A 14098-nucleotide genomic window follows, 5' to 3' on the forward strand; every position below is an offset into this window, starting at 1 on the left:
AGAGGGGAATCACACAGAGTAAATGTACCTTTAGTCAAGATCCTCGCCAAAGCATGACAGTTTGTAGAAATAGGGGAAAAAAAAAACAAAACAAAACAAAACAACCAAACCAAAACCAAGCAAAAAACAACAAATTGCATCATGGATTCCAACCAAAATACAATCTACTTTCTTCTGTAAATTCTAATGAACACTTTGCTAGCACAATAAGAACTCAAAACCGACTGGATCATTAGAAAACAACTTATTTTGCACAAACAGATGTGGCTAAAAAAAAAAAGCTTTAAATCACTGGTGGGGGAGGTTGGAAATCTCCCAAAGCATCCAAATCAAATTTTAAACTGTGACTCATTTACCACTATCCCATTATTATTTCTCGTTTCATTCAGTTAATCATCTATTGCCTTTCACATCATGGCAGAACAAGTACAGAAATTCTATAATACTGCTCTGGCAGTATTTTGCACCCATTTTGGATGACTACTGAGTTGAATGGCAACACTGAATTTGGCTCAATGAATTCTTACATAGCCAATATGTTTGCCAAAAATACACAAACTTCTGTTTACTCACCATCAGATAAAGAACTGGATCTGCATAGACAGAGAAAAGAGGTTGGGTATGAAACTGTCATCTTACCACCTTCTCCTTGCAAGCCCTTGTCACAGCAATATTGGGATTTAAGTCTAGGTCAAGGGATTGACTTCGTGTCAAACTTACCTGCCATTAGCCTACTCCCGTATTTTCAGTCTTCATCATTGTGACCAGAAACTGGAAAGTATGACCCAAGTATACAGAGTGTATGGATCCCTACCTGAGACTGCAAAGAACCTAAGACTATAACCATGAGAACAGCACACCAAAAACTTGACAATGACATTATCAGAATCCCTAGAAAGCTACAGAGAGGATGATAAGAACCTAGTCACCTTCAAAAAACTGCTGAACAAAGGAAAGGGGGCTGCAACCAAAAGATTTGGTATGAGATAAGGCTCTGGTTCTACAATTCCTGGACTAGGTATGGAGCACAGCCCATCCACTGCTGTGTTCTTCCACATCTGGCCATGCAAGACAGTTTCTGAGATGTCAGCTTAAAATTTCAGGCCTTAAGCATGAGCAAGAAAGACACTATGTCAACAGCTCTGTGTCTACTGCATTGTCTTGCACCACTCTTGCATAGATGCAAATTAATTCCCTTTCTTACTGGAAAGAGAACTATACTGCATCATCTTTCATGTACTAGGGGATAAAGGTTATGTAGGCGATTACTGCAAAACAGTAGATGTATAGCAAAGTTCTGGAGCATCAAAAGCCTTTAGAGATCTCATGCCACAGAATGAATACAGTAGAAAGCAAGTAAACTAACACCTTTTTGGAAAAAGTTTTTTTTTTTTTCCAGAGCAGCTCTGTAAATACCAGCACAGAAGATGGTTTGGTATATCTTGCTGCCATCATTTCAATGCTGTTATTGGACAATTCTGAGGCCAAATGCAGCTCTGAGTTTAGGAAGTTTGCTTTAAGCCTGCCTTGTACATGGCTACTCGTTTTATGGACAAAAATTTATTTTTCCCTCTGAAAGGGCTACGCAGATACAAAAGAATCCTTGATCTGATTCTAGCAGCATTTTTATCCAATTTCCTAAAGCTAATCTGAAAAGTTTTGCAATTGGCAGGAATGTAAAGTTAATTTTTTTTTTTGTTTTTAAATCCATGAAATTGCCAGATTTTTTACTTATGGGAGAAGAAAACAAAGGAAAAAAAACCTGATCTGATTATCTAAACAACTATAAGCAACTTACTTAGACAATAAAGACAGAATCCCATAAAAGTATTTCTTATTGTTCCCCTTTAGGAAAATAATCAAGTGGTCAAAAGTGCTATCTGGGGCATCACTGGCGAAGAGAAGTTTAAGTTATAGAAGAAAGTGGCCAAGCACCATAATTACCCAGCCACATTTTACAAAATTTGATAATATTCAATCTTTTCAGTACTTGGGTAATAAGAAACCATTTCTTTAAAGTACTTTCACTTTTATTAATCAGTTTTATTGAAAGAAAACAGTTTCTTTTCTCCTCTACAATATCCAAGAGATACAGACCAAACAGTAAGACAGTTAGGAGAGCTGTTAAGACAATAATTGTAATTCCATCCTATACCAGCAAAGGCAACAAACTGCACATAAGGAGACTGGTTTAGAAAAGCAATGAAACACCTGAAGTAATACCACTACCAAGTGATATACATTTACACATTGTGTGGTAGATTGCTGCCACCTTTTGGTTACAGACTGCTATGAAATGAAATTTCTACTTAAAAAGCACATACAATGGAAATGCATGGCTGTGACGTGTGGGATCCTAGCAACCTGGAGAGCAGGGGGGTGGGACAGGAACATTATTTATACTTTCCGTAAACTGCACAGTGTGTGGCTGCATGTCTTGACTTCTACTTACCATCTTCCAGCTTAAAATATCTTCTTATATTCTATTACTGAAATTAGCTCCCATTGGAATGCATGCAATGGTTACTAAATTATGAAATACCTTCTAAGATTAAAATTAAATATATTAGCCAAGGGAAAAAAAAAACAAAGAAAAAGAAAAAAGGGAAGGGGACTCCAAGGACATAAATACATCAGAAACTACTATGTGCAGTTTGTACAGCTTAAGCAGACTACCCAGACAAGGCATTAGCCAAGATAAAGGTTTTGTTTTCCACTTTTCCTTCACAGTAATTCACTTCTGAATAATAAATGTAGTTTATTTTAAGACAGAGGCCGCCTTTCACTCCAAAACCAGCTCTTTGAAATTTTTACAGCATACATTCAACTTTTAGCCTCATCTGTTCCCGTTAAAAGCTATTACTAACTAGTCAGTGAGAAGTAAAACATGCAAAAAAATTACTGCCCCCATAGATTTGACCTACGCAGGCCATGTTACAACTTGAGAGACTATGCATATAATGTGTGAGCAAATAAATCGTTTTACCCATGGGGAAGGCATTTCCAGACTGAGATCTGACTGTAACATAAATCCCCAGCCTTCAAATCAATGGCAAACTCTCAACAACTGTAGAAGGAACAGCTACAATGAAACTAACAGATGAGCACAAGACTATTAAAAAAAATCTTACCTATTATCTTCCTTTCTTAAGGCTATACAACCCAATCAAATGTTATTTGAATGAGGCAGCACATGCATCTGGTCAGTGAGGATGTGAAATTCATGGATGAATGCACAGCACAATGAAAAAGCCACAATACCATAGGATGGCTCAAAGTATGGGTGCAGAGCAAAATTTTTAGTAAGTAATTACACATGAACTTGCTCACTGTCAGCAGAACATCTCTTGACATCCTTTTATGTTTCCCCACCTCCCTACTTGTTTAAAAAGAAAGAATCCAGCTGCAGGCAACTGCTAATTAAATACTTTGGCTTTCAGCTACAGTTGCTGTACGCACACATCTGCTGTGCAATAAACACTGTTTTAAGTGTAATTGGCATATTTTCTGTGCTCTAGGAGAGCATATTTACAACATGAAGAAAGAAAATGCAAGCAGGGTCCATGCCCCTGCTCCATATTCAATAGAAAGTGTTTAAAACTAAAACTGTATAAAATGCGTTTATTGCATAAGGGCAGTCTTTAATCTCACATTCCAAGGCTTTTCTCCCCAAACAAGATATTTACTAATTTTTTAGCCTTGAAATTATGTAAATCTAAACATAAATGTGTCTAGGCACTGAAATATAAGTTACATCGAGGATTTTGGTTTAAATGAATCATAAGCAGCATCATGTTCCATTCCCCCTGATTTCACAATCTGGGTTTCAGACAAAAGATTTGAACAGAGGTAGACAAGTCAAATATCCGTAATGAAGTCCTTCTAAAGTCAGCGAGGCATTGATCAGACTCCATATGCCTGTACAAATCTCGCCGGGCTACGTGAGCTGAGACAACATGGATGGAAGAAGGCAAAAACCATGACTAAGCAATGACATTCAAAAGGAGATCTCTGAGTTGGTTAGTGACATTAAATGTCTAGTACTATTATGGAATCATCTTTTGACTGTAAAGTAGTTGTGTGTTACTAACATTCAAGTATTTCATAAGTCCCTTTGGAACTTATGGTGAAACATCTTGCATGCTTTTTTCTGGATATTGCTGAAAGCAGCTGTTCTCACAAGCAAGTATTACAATAAAGAGGAACATTTTCATTCAGATTCACTTATCTCCCTAATACAGTAAACATTCTCCTTAAATACAATGCAACTCTAGACTTAAGTAAAACAAAATACAAACCAAAAAAACCCAGAAACAACAACACCCCCAAACAACAAAAAACCAAAACATCAAAAAAAAAACCAAACAAAAACCAAACAATACCCGAACCAAAACAAAAAGCAAATCACTAAAAAAAAACCAAAAAACAAAAAAACAAAAAACAAAACAAACCAAAAAAGAAACCCCAAACACAAGCCAAAAAGCCCCACCAAACAAACCATTACTGACTACATTTTCTTGCTTCTCTTTGTTAGAAAGGCTACTGACTGTCTCAAATCAGAGGCAGTTCTTCACAGTAAATATATGAGGGTGATCTTACATCATCCACTGAGATTACAGACACAGGCAAAATACTAAGATGAAAGGATATTAAAACATGACAAAACTTTTGAAGAGCATCCAGTAGACAGTACTCAAATGTCCGTAAGCAAGCCAACCCAAGGGTATGCTGATCATTAATTGTCTCTCATCTGGGATGAAGTAAAGAGATTTATCATATTACTTATTATTTGTTACTGTACTACCAATGAGGATTTACAGGAGTTAAAAGGGCCATTTTTAGAATTAGTAAAAACAAATAAAATAGCATAAATCACTGCATATTAATCTTCATAAATAACAGCAAGAGTTGAATTTACCCATAACTGGCTGACAACCAACAGACCACTTCTGGTATACAATCAACACAATTTTATCTTTACACTTCTAACTACATTTCTTTATTCTGCTGTAAGTTACATTGTGACATCAAAGACACATTGATTTTAACTCTTCTCCAGAAAAGAATTAGAGCTGGAAGTGCAAGTACGTATGTAGGAGAGAAGGGGAAATAAACACGAGAAACTTGATTTACAGCTGGCAGCAAAACAGCACTGGACCAGAACAATAGGCTACACCAGAACATTGCTCTTCTTTTTGCCTTAAAATATTGGAAAACAGAAAACAAAAAAAAAATTAAGCATAGAAGCTTAAAAGAGGTATCTAGATCACAGTTCCTTCCAGCCTAGAGCAGAGCACTGTGTTGCTAACTCAATCTTCACCAGCTACCAAACTCACAAGTAATACCTCCTCCTTCCCCTCTTGTTCCAAGTCTGTAAGAAAGATGACATCCACTACTGGTCCGAGTTACTCTACTAGCTCCAGCAGGACAGCTCAGCACAATGAGCCCTGTGGGTATCAACAGATAACTCCCAATTCTGCTGTCACCCCTGAAAACGATGGCAAGATGCTGTATTCTGGAATTGGAATGTATGTTTACATAATTTAAGAAATTATAGATAAAAGTACTTTAAGACGAGGCTGAAATGCAAGTTTTCAAAAATTAGGGCACACAATAATTACAGGTACATGTGCAACTTTGGTCCACCTCTGTACTTGTATTATTGTGTGCTACAATATAGCGTAAATGGATTAGCATGGAAAGTACTGGACAAAAAACATAAGCAAGTTGGTTACATTTTAAGGATTACAAAGCATTCGGAGCTAGACAACAGTATTCCAATGATACGCTTCATTAAAATTAAGAAAAAAGCAGTGATGACAGAGAATTTTGAAAAACTACATCGAAACCCAAGCATACATACATACTCTGTACATTACTATACAGAGTGCTGCATGCTATATTATAAAAATTAACACACATGGACATAGAGAGTGGAGAAAATTTTTCACTGTAAGGACAGCTGCTGTAATACAGGGAAGCAAATTCTCAGTATTGCCGTTGCCAGCCAAAATCTAAAAATACAGGTTGCAACACTGATCTTTGCCCATCACCAGAGTTTCTTACCTGGAAACAGTAAATTCACAGGTCCTGTCTCCTGGAACCGATGTTCTGATTTAAACATAAAACATTAATCTCTGTTCCACCCTCTCACCACCGGGAGATAACCTGAGACTTGACAGCATATATATAGTTGTTTTTTCTAGTTTGCCAGCTACATTCAAGGAAACGTAACAGAATAGATGGTTGAAAAAAAAATCTTAACCTTCCAGGAGTATAAGGTTTTACTGTTCATCAGATTTTAGTTCACCCTAGGCTACAAAAGATGCTATGATTACAAGAGTGAATCCCTTCAGCATTGTAATAATTCTTCTCATAAATACATTTTGAGAGATTCACCTCTAGTATTTATACCTCATGCTTCTCATTATGAGCACTAGAAGACTACAGCTGTATTAATATGAGTACTCATACTTTTAGTCTCAATTTAGTTTATATAACTGCAAGTACATAGAATTTTAGAAAAAGGGGCCTTATTGAAAAGGCATGAACAAATGGGTATTCTTGACGTAAAAATATTTTTCCACTGTATTGCTCAAAATAGTAGTGCAGGTGGGACTTTCTTTCCCCAAAAATATGTAATTCAGAAATTTTTATTATGAGTTGAAGCACCATAGTTTACCAAAGTATTCTTTGCTTGCAATAAGTAAACAACAGAATAACTAACAGATCTAAAGGCATCTTTACTTGACTAAAAAATCCCATGGGATATCAAGACCATCTGCTGCTGCTGCAATGTTTTGTTTAGAATATCTTGTTTTAGGGACCAAACTATTTATTTTACTTTCAGAGCAATGTGCATGTAGGAGCCATTCACAGAATGTCTACTTAACAACTTACAGAAAGTGATGGAAAGAAACCATAAGATTCAGATGCTTTTTTAAAAGCCAACTTTCCCAATAAAACAATGTTTTTTTCTGTTGTACTTGTCATACAATGTGACAACAGAAATACTTATGATAGGTTCACAGGCAAGTTTAAAATGTCAGGGCAAGAAAGCATTAAGTGAGGACATATCATCAACTTCAGACTCGAGTATTAAATAAGACTGGTTTTCTACAATAATGAATTCATATGCTGTACTGAAAATCTGAAATCAACCACTTAAACTCCTATTATTAAAAACAATGCAAACTTAAACATAATTAACCTATCTGTTCCCAAATTAAGCTAGTCCAGATTTAATATGTAATTTAAGTTGGAAACTACTGATATAATTACTTAATAGAAGTCAAGAAAAATATAGTGTTGCAAGTTATGCAATTTGGCCAAAATCTGAAAAATCACAGTAACTTCAGAGAAACCTATGTGCAATATAAGTATTAGAAAAGAACTGATGTGTTTCTGCTCCATCTATTAAAGTGCTTTAGTAGACAGAATGAGATCTAGTACCAAACAATCAGCTGTATGCTATGCCCAAATGCTAGGAAGTCTTCCCAGACAAGAATTTCCATCCACTTAAGCACAAGGCAGGTATGTTCTTCATTCCCAGAGCAGCACTCCTCACTCAAAAATCCTGTTATTCAACTGTAGAAAACTAAAATTCAGGCCAACACATTCCAAAAGGACTGGTGATTTTGGACAGAGGTATTGGGGTGCACTTCAGCTCCCTGAAAGTGTGATTTCAAGGAGCTTCATTTGGCACCTCCTCTTTAAAGGTGTTCCATAAGTATGATAACCCAAGACACCCGCAAACGCATCTGAGGTTTCTGAAAACTTGTCTGGTGTCACTCAGTACCAGAAGGAACAAACATTCCATCCTATGCCCTTTTCTGACCCACATCCTCGAGCATCAGCATCTACCTTGAGATGACAGTGCCAGCCTAGTTCAAGCACATAGTCGGCTAAAACAAACCTAGACTAAGGCCCCAGATCCAACTTACTGCCACAGCTGGTTGGTTTTCAATTCAAACAGCTCCAACTCTAGCCGTATCTACGAATATATGAACAGTCTACTAATGTGGTCTAAACATAGCTGACGTCTTCCTGAGCATGTGGGCTTGAAGAGAAGGCCTACCTAGTTCCGAATCACAGAAATGTAGAATAATTCATGCTGGGAGGGACCTCCAAGGGAGTATTTGGCCCAATCTCCTGCTCAGTGCAACACTAACAATTCAGACAAGGTTGCTCAGATCTTGTCTGGATCTTGAAAACCATCAAGGACAGAGATGTCTGGGAATAATCTGCTCCACGTTTGATTATCCTCCCAGCAAATAAAAATCTCCCATTTCAGTTTATATCCACTGACTGTCATCCTCCTGCTGTGCAGTTTTAAGTGCACTTGGCTCCACCGTCTTGCTCGCTGCTTAGTTACTGGAAGGCTGCTGTTAGGTTCCCCCAGAGCCTTCTCTTTTCCAGGCTGAACTTGTCCAGCCCCCTCAGTCTTTCCTCGTGGAGTATACACCCCAGTGTATTTTGCCATGATTTAACTGTAAAATTAGGCATTTTCTTTTGTTCACATTCTGTAATGTGTTAAAGATAATACAGAAGCTCTAAGCAAAACAGTATAAATTTAGGATATTTATATAGTAACTCATTAAAGCAGTCTGGAAATAGACTACAGGGAAGGGTAAAATAACTACAGGTTTGTCTCAGTGACATTTCTCTACAAAGAAAATAAACACTCAGCTAGAAGGAAATCCATTCTGTAGGCATTTGGAAAACCTACTAAAAAGCCTATGTTCTTGAGAAAGACAGAATGATACCTCTGTATGTTATGTCCTGAAAGAAAGCACATGAAAGTACTCAAAAGAGGAGGGGCCAGTTATTTCATTAACACTTTTCAAGAATAAGAGCAGTAAGATTTTTTCAGAACAATGTGATCAATGCCTCCTAGCACAATGTGTCAGTTCCACATATCTGGTACTCTAACAAAACTGAAATTCATCTGGGGACACACAAAAAATGAAGCAGAGCTTTAGAGAGACATGCTTGTCATTTGAAACAAAACACCACTAAGTAATCACATAATTTGTAGAATACAAGCAACTTTCAAGCATAGATAGTTTTAGCAAATCACTTTGATAACTTCAAAGTAAAAACCAGCCAAAAGTCCACTTACCTTTCCACTACTATGGAAAGTTTAATTAATTTCAAGGTATCCATTTGTTCACAGATGTTTTTAATTTAAACTGATTCTTCCTTCCAAGGCAGAAGCTGTACCTTGAGAACATCAGATAGTACTTTTCTCAAACCCAAGAAAAGAAAGTCACAGTTTACATGAACAATACATGACTTGAATCCATGAATTCTCCATTTTGTAACGGTATGTGTGTTATTACTTACAGAGGAAATAAAGAGATAGTGACATTTTTATATTTACTTTGGAAAACTTAATTGAAATCTTAAAATTTTGAAGCTAATGAGGTTTGTTTGCTTTGTTTTATTAGAAAAAATACTCAGGCAAGGTCTACAATCATCTGTCAATTATAAATGACTTACAAGAAACTCATGAAGCAATAAAATTAAAAAAATACAAATACAAACTATATCTGAAACACTTCTATTTGGCAATTTTATAACAAATTCAAAAAAGAAACAAAGATTACGGATTACTTTATAGGTACAGAAAAAGCAGTAGGTGAAGTGCTCAAGCAAAAAAAAAAACCCCAAACACTGCATTTTTTCAAAAATAAAGTCACATCACTACAGATTTTATGAATAATACCCTTATTAAACAACCATTCCAGAACATCTTATATTAGTGGTGCTTTTAATCTGCACTTCATTTTGTTTGATAAGATTTTTTTTTTTGTGTATATAAGTAACATTTTTAACCCATTGGAGCTAAGCAAGACTCTCGTGTCAGTACCAATGCAGAATGCATTTGTATTATATTAGGATACCCTCACTTCTGCAACCAAAGGGTTACTTTAAGTTTTATTCTATTTAATAAAAATTTAGTGTAAAAACTGCTGGTTATTAGTTTCACTGTAGTAAATTCCTCCCCAATAAGGAGGACTAACTCTGCAGTTTGACTGCATATATCCATACAAATTTTACATATTAGTTCCTTCCAATAGTAAGGAAAAAACTAATTTCATGTTCACTATTAGAAAGGAGCGCCATGAATTAATTATGGGTACTATTCATCCCTCTAAGATTTCTGGGAAGGATGTTCAATGTATTTTTGTTCTTACAACAGATATTAACAGTAGTATATAGTCCCTTAGGTATGCAAAAGAAAGTTTTTTTTTTTTTTTACTGTTAAGGAAGGTGCTTTTTATAAACAATTCTTCTGGCAGCACTAGTGAATTACAATATCCTTCAATATTATTTCTACCGTAATATATACATTTTTAACTTTCATGCCTCTAGAAAAACATCTACAGTACATTTCATAATATAAAAATATATTACAAATCTGCTGAAATATTTACAAGCAATGTCCTATTATCTATATGCAACATTTTTGTCTCCATACAAAGACTAACAGGTTAGACACATCTCTATTTGTCAGTTAAAAAAATCCATGGCTTCTTGCTTATTAAGCAAGAAAATGATTTTACTTTCCTTTTCAAAGCCAACTTTGGTGCATAAAGGATTGAAATTCTAGATTTTTTTTTTTTTAAAAAATACCATTTTCTTTACATCTAGAAAACATTAGGCCAAATAAAAAAAGTATACTTTACAAGTGAATGGGGATCCTATAGGGTAAAAAAGTAAAATAAAACACCAATAACACTAACTGTTTAAGTAGAGGTTTTTCAAAAACCGCCCATTGATACAGATCACATAAAAGCAGATCTCATTAACATACTATACTACTCCTGAAAAGGGTCAGACATACTGCAACACTCTTAACATCTTTAAACCGTACTATATGTATTCATAGTTGATTGGAAAAGACAAGCATTCCATCAACATTTGTTCAAACATTATAATCCAACATATTTTAGGGATCTGCAAAAGGACACGAGATTACAAATGACAAATGATTACTATCCACCATACTCAAAGGGCAACAGGATAATCCCTTGGTAGCTGTTTTATTGTCTAGCATATGTTATATTTAGTTAATATTGATAAGAAGCCTAATAGCTTGTTAACAGTTCTCCTGGGAATTGTGAGTAAATGGTGATGGTTACTTTTTCTTTTCATCAAATATAAACTACTGTATTTACTAAAGAAAAAAGCAGCTTAAAGAAGCAAGCATGCAAAGCCGTTTAGTTGTTCCACTAAGTTGCCAGAAGAGTGTTTGCTCAGTCTCCCACTGTACCATTCCATGAAAATGTGGATATACAGTAATATATTAATATATTCCACGGAAGCATCAACTTCATTCACAGAATGTTTACACAAGCATAAATATTTATCTAAGAAAAAAAAAAAAAAAAGGATGGGATTTGACTAATGTGCAACTTTATTTCTAAATCCATTGTCAGTGACTAAGACTGCAGGTGTCCCCACTTGCTTGACTTTTACCTCTTCAACCTCTTCTGGGGCATTGTTCTGTAAAAGAAGATAGTACAGTTTTACATAAAGACCCGGAGATGTAAATTTGAGTCAGATAGAGCACACTATGAAATCATAACTATGTAAAATCTACTTTCATTTAATTTGATTAAAACAGAAAGCCACTTTAAATAATCTCATATTAGCATAAGTTTCAGATAATTATTTCAAACTTTATTAGAGTCATTGTTCTAGCATGAGATTAATAGCTGTCACTGAATTCCCTTAACCACTTTTTTCCCTTGCAAACTTTTGGTCTTCATTTCTTTGATCTCCCATGGCTGGTCCCAAGGCTCTTTTTAATCACACACTGATCTATACTGCTTAAAATCTAGTACGACATTATGTGAGGGGACCTTAATTTTATTTGGGGAAGTAGAAAGGGTTGCGCATTTTTCTCCAAGGACTTAATCCCAAAGATCGTTACATTTTTATTTTAAAAGCTTATTTTTTCCTTTTCAAATCAAACTAATCTATCAAATTCTGCAAAGGTAATCAATAAAGATGATTAACACCTAAACTAGATTATAAAAAAGTCACTGTGTTAAGCAGTTTTAAAATACACAATCCAATTTCCTCATAACATTTTTATGATTTACTGTTAACATCAGTAATTCATATATTAAAGTAAGTATTTTAAATACCTACATTTACAAAGATATCATATATAGTATGATGATTTATTTTCATATTGCAAACCAAGTTTTCATTAATTTGATTAGTGAAATACACTGAATATTAAAGGTGAACTGAAAGGCTTATTGCATATCAAGACCTCGGATTAGTGTTCTAGTTACTCCTTTAGACATTAGGTCACTGGATTTTAAGGAAGAAACATACGAACACTGAACTCCTGTTATGGCAGAAAAAAATTCTTTTTTTCTGACCTATTTTCATGAATTTTTAATATAAGCCCATACATATGTATATTTGGATATTCAAAAACTTAAGAGTGAATTAAGCATTTCAGATTACCTTTAAAAACTGTACACACAGAGAAATGTGGGTACTGACAATTACGTGAGCACACTAAAAGGGGGGTGGGGGGAAAAATCAGGAAATTATTAGAAACAAGATGGATTAGAAGCCAATCTGAAGTCCTAAAAACACAAATGTGAATGCATCGTAAAGACAAGTAACATGTACTGTCCCCCTCTAAAGAATCTTGTATTAAAAAAATAACAGTACTTGTATACAAGTACAGATTTCAAGGTAATACTGCATGTATTACAGTTGAATATAAAATATGTAAAGATAAATTTGGACTTTAAAAAAATTGGTATACAAACCAGTATGTGATCTTAACAGAAGTGATCTTTCAGGATTCCACTGTATGTACCTCCTTTACTAGAATTTCTGTACACCAAGCACAAAAAAGTAAAATACACTTGGTAAATACACACATTCCCCGTTTCTCAGTAACTAGAGTTCAGTTCAAGAAGTTAAGTAATTCTGAAAACAACTTAAGACCTCAGAACTTAACTCCTGGACGCTGACAGGATCGAGGCTCCCTGGGCTGTTGTATAATACATTGCAATCCTGATTTTCCAACGTCAAAAAGTTAAGTGAGGCTTAAGACTATATTTAGGCAAAGAAAGTTTTGAAATTAGGACCTTACCTGTATATGTTTGGGTCCAGAAGCAAGGCAGTATCTTTTGGTAGTTTTGATAAATGAACTACTTTAGTTTTTAATTGATGTCGCTCACTTTCATTTACCCACACATCAGGCAGACTATGAATAAATAAATAAAATAAAAATATTCAAAAAAGATCAACTGTTTTTCTTACCATAAAATTATGCGGTAAAATAGTATATATGAAGTTTTTTAAAATAATCTGCACATTTCACTGGTTAGAAAGCATCTTCACTGGAGTAAGGAAAAAACAGCCAATCTTTACACATTATACTTCAAAGTTTTTCAAGTTCGCAGAGTAAGAAACGTACTAAACAGAATTTAGATTATTCCAGAAGAATACTAAACCAAACATACAATAATAATGGCACTACATTCTCCATTTTAACAATTAATGTGAAAATGAGTGGCAGGGAAAAAAAACGTCTTTAAAAATACTTTATTTTACTGCGCATAAAATTCTTTGATACTGTCAAAAAAGTAAAGGCCAGAATATACGGCAGGCACTGAGCTTCAAGTTACACTAATTTGCTTGATCCGAGTTCAATACTTTCAACGTGAAAATGCTCCAACTTTGCTGAAGTTAATTGTTTGATTATCTTCTGAGGAAATCCAGGCAATCGCCACAAAATATTTTGGCTACGTAACAGTTCTCATTGTGAGATGGAATAAAAGTTGGTCTTTATACATTAAAGGGAACTGTTGCTTCAGTGCCACTTGCAGTGAAACCTGGGGAAGAGGGCTGGAGGTCATCAGTGTCATACTGAAAACCTGCTTTCCTGCATCCTCCCAAAAGTTAGCATTGAGCAAGGCTGTGCAGAACATAAAAGAAATCCATTTTGCTTCCACTACTGGGGGAAAAAAAAATAAACCAAAACAAAAAAAGGACACACACACCCCACCACCACCACCACTCCCCTCCCCCCCCCAAAAAAAAAAAAAAAACAAAC

The 14098-nt window shown here is 35.1% G+C and overlaps 1 protein-coding gene across 2 annotated transcripts in view; it reads right to left on the minus strand.

Moving 5' to 3' along the window:
- Window positions 1-9422: 9422 nt before the first annotated feature.
- AEBP2 (AE binding protein 2) overlaps window positions 9423-14098 on the minus strand; it is a 52802-nt gene continuing 48126 nt past the window's right edge. The window contains exons 7-9 of one of the 2 annotated variants that reach the window (XM_042795472.1): window positions 13133-13246; window positions 12804-12870; window positions 9423-11511 (exon numbers count right to left, since the gene is read on the minus strand). In XM_042795472.1, the coding sequence (XP_042651406.1) occupies window positions 12816-12870; window positions 13133-13246 (169 nt within the window). In that variant the 3' untranslated portion in view covers window positions 9423-11511; window positions 12804-12815. The remainder of the gene's footprint in view (window positions 11512-12803; window positions 12871-13132; window positions 13247-14098) is intronic. The other variant, XM_032986385.2, reaches the window with a different exon arrangement.

Source organism: Tyto alba, unplaced genomic scaffold, assembly GCF_018691265.1.
Source record: "Tyto alba isolate M040663 unplaced genomic scaffold, T.alba_DEE_v4.0 Super-Scaffold_21, whole genome shotgun sequence".
Taxonomy (NCBI): Eukaryota; Metazoa; Chordata; class Aves; order Strigiformes; family Tytonidae; genus Tyto; species Tyto alba.